This window comes from Lepidothrix coronata, unplaced genomic scaffold (assembly GCF_001604755.1).
Source record: "Lepidothrix coronata isolate B3197 unplaced genomic scaffold, Lepidothrix_coronata-1.0 Scaffold368, whole genome shotgun sequence".
Classification (NCBI taxonomy): Eukaryota; Metazoa; Chordata; class Aves; order Passeriformes; family Pipridae; genus Lepidothrix; species Lepidothrix coronata.
Genome location: NW_016690548.1, coordinates 110,797 through 113,783, shown reverse-complemented (window position 1 = coordinate 113,783; position 2,987 = coordinate 110,797). Strand labels below are relative to the sequence as shown.

At 66.1% G+C, this 2,987-nt stretch overlaps 1 protein-coding gene across 1 annotated transcript in view; it reads right to left on the bottom strand.

Moving 5' to 3' along the window:
• FLNC (filamin C) overlaps positions 1–2,987 on the bottom strand; it is a gene marked incomplete at its 3' end in the record, with an annotated part of 28,787 nt that continues 25,800 nt past the window's right edge. The window contains exons 40-46 of the mRNA XM_017838900.1: positions 2,666–2,803; positions 2,258–2,373; positions 1,815–1,944; positions 1,230–1,406; positions 753–971; positions 171–380; positions 1–17 (exon numbers count right to left, since the gene is read on the bottom strand). Of these exons, the coding sequence (XP_017694389.1) occupies positions 1–17; positions 171–380; positions 753–971; positions 1,230–1,406; positions 1,815–1,944; positions 2,258–2,373; positions 2,666–2,803 (1,007 nt within the window). The remainder of the gene's footprint in view (positions 18–170; positions 381–752; positions 972–1,229; positions 1,407–1,814; positions 1,945–2,257; positions 2,374–2,665; positions 2,804–2,987) is intronic.

Sequence of the window (2,987 nt, the reverse complement as noted above, 5' to 3'; positions counted from 1 at the left end):
CAGCAGCATGTTTGTGTCTGGGGGGGCACAGGAGGGGTCACCCTGAGCTTGAGACCCAAGAGCCTCCCACTGCACCCCAAACCCCAACACTGCACCCAAGTTCCCCCCCTAGGAGCCCCCGGTCCCCCCTGCTGACCCCCATCTCCTCCCCAGACCCCCTGCCCCCTCACCGGCCTTGCTGCAGTCCACTGTGAAGTGGTTCTTGTGGCCCAGGCGGGCGGTCGCCAGCCCCGGCCCTCGGGCCACCACTTGCCCTGCGTCCGACGGGGCCTTGGTGACCCCCCCAAAGGCGGGGGGGCCCCGCGAGCCCCCCCGTGCCACCGGCTCCACCAGCACCGTCGAGGTCTCGTGCAGGCTGTGCCCCCCCGACAGCCGTGGGCCTGGGGAGCACAGGGGGGACACTGTCAGCCCCTGCCATGGGGACACCCCCCCGCCACACCGTGCTGGGGGGTCACAGCGACACCTTCCAGGGACAACCCATCATGTCACCCTGGGGCTCTTTCACCATGTCACCCAACCCCAGGACCCCCTACACCACTGCCCTGGGGACCCCCTATCGTGTCCTGCTGGGACTGCCTGTCACACCACCCTGGGAACACCCTCGTTCATGTCACTCTGGGGGTCCTGCCACCTCCCTGCCACCCCCATCATGCCCATCATTGACCCTTGTCACTCCACACTGGGGACCCCCGAATTCCCCCCCCGGATCCCCTTCATCCATCCCCCCATCCCCATGTCCCCCCTGGCCGTACCGGTGACCTTGGCCTTGAAGGGGCTGCCCACGATGTGGTGGGGGCCCCCATACTTGATGGAGATGAGGTAGTTGCCAGGGGCCATCGGGGTGTAGGTGACGCGGTGGCCCTCGGGGACCTCAGTGCAGTCCAGCTCCACCTTGGAGGGGCCGTCGATGGTGACAGCCAGTGCCCCTGCCCCTGCATTGGCCGTCTGCACCAGGAACTCCGAGGGCACCCCTGGGACACAGGGGACATGAGGATGGCACCGTGGGGGGGACACCGTGACCCCATTGTGGCCACCACCCATGGCCACATCCCCATCATGGCAATTCCTGCGGCCACATTTCCACTGCCACCGACATGGCCACATCTCCATCATGGCCACCGTCACGGCCATGGTGTTGACCATGGCCCGTCCCCATCCCCACTCCATGGCCACGTCCCCATCCCCAACCCCCTCCCACGGCCGTGTCCCTGTCCCCACAGCAGTGTCACCTGTGCGGCCGCCCTCGAGGCCGGGCCCGAAGGCAGTGACGAGCCCGGGGTCCCCGGCCTGGCTCTGCTCGCCCACGCGGATGTTGAAGGGGCTGCCGGGCACGTGGCGCCCGTTGAAGCGCAGGTCGATGGAGTGCACCCCGTTCTCACGCGGCAGGAACCCCAGCGCGTACCGGTCTGGGGGACACAGACATGGCACCGTGTCCTCGAGTCCCCATGTTCTGTATCCCCACACCCCGTGTCCCCACACCCAATTTTCGCACAGCAGGAACCCCAGTGTGTACTGGTCTGGGGGAACATCGTGTCACAGCAGCGTCCCCATGTCCCATATCCCTATGTCCTATGTCCCCGTGTCCCCATGTCCCTGTGTGTCCCCGTGCCCACACCCCATTCTCACACGGCAAGAACTCCAGCATGTACCAGTCTGGGGGGACAGACTGGTGTGTCCTGTGTCCCCATGTCCCTCTGTCCCCATATACCTCATGTCCCCAAGCCCCACGTACCCACATCCCATGTCCCCATGTCCTGTGCCCTGTGTCCAACCCCCCCATCCCCAAGCCCGGTGTCCCCGCAGTGTCCCCTCACCGCTGTCCAGCTCGGACACATAACACTCCTCCACCACCCCCGCGGGCGTGTGCACTTTGGCGTCGATGACACCGCGCGCCCCGTTCAGCTGCACCGCGAACGACGCCGGCTGGTTCACGGCCACCGTCTCCTGTGGGGACACCACGGTGGCATCAGAGACACAGGCAGGATGGGGGGCACCAGGGCAGAGGGGACACCGTGGGGCCCAGGGGTGACACAGGGGTGCCAGGTGGCCAGGAGTGACAGCAGGGAGGGTTCCAAGGGTGACGTGAGGGAGAGAGAGGTGGCCCCAGAGGGTCCCAAGGGTGCCACAGGAGACCCAAAGGAATGGGAGTCCCAAGGGTGCCACAGGGGCTCAGAGTGGCCCAGGGGTGACCTGGGGACCCAGAGAGTGTCTAGGAGCCCAGGGTGCCCCAGGGTGACACAGTGGGTGTCCCCAGTACCTGCAGGCTGGTGACAGTGAGGCGCCGGGCGTCGTCGGAGTGGGAGGCGACAGGGACGACAAAGGGGCTGTCGGGGATGTGCTCCTCGTTGAACTTGATGGACACTTCATAGTCACCTGGGGGACACGGGGACAGTCAGGCGGGGACCCCACACACCAGGACCTCACACAAGGGGACCCCACACATAAGGACTGTGTCCCCTGCACCCTCCCTTGGGGACACCTGTGCACAGAGACATCTTTATCTGGGGACACCCTCACCTGGGGACACCTTCATACTTGGGGATACTTTTGCATGGGGGTCCCCCCTTGTACGAGGGTCCCACAGTCCTGGCCCCAGGCTGAGCACCCTTGGTGGGGGGGCAGGTGCTTGGTGTGTTGGGGGTGTTGGGGGGCAGCCCCCTCTCACCTGGCTCCTGCACCAGGTAGGAGACACCACAGGAGCCGTCCTTGCGGTCCTCGAAGGAGATCTCTGCCTTGCTGGGCCCCTCGACGGCGATGGAGAGACCCCCCGCGCCCGCCTCGCGTGTCCAGATGCTGAACTCGGCTGAGGGGGGGGCACCAGGTCACCCTGGCCCCCAGTGGCACTCCAGGACAGTGACACCCCTCACAGACCTGCACCCACCCCCCATGGCACCCAGATCCCCCACAGCACCCCCACATTGCCCCCACACCCAACTGTACCCAAATCCCCAAACACAGCACCCAGAGCCCCCCAATTTCACCAACAT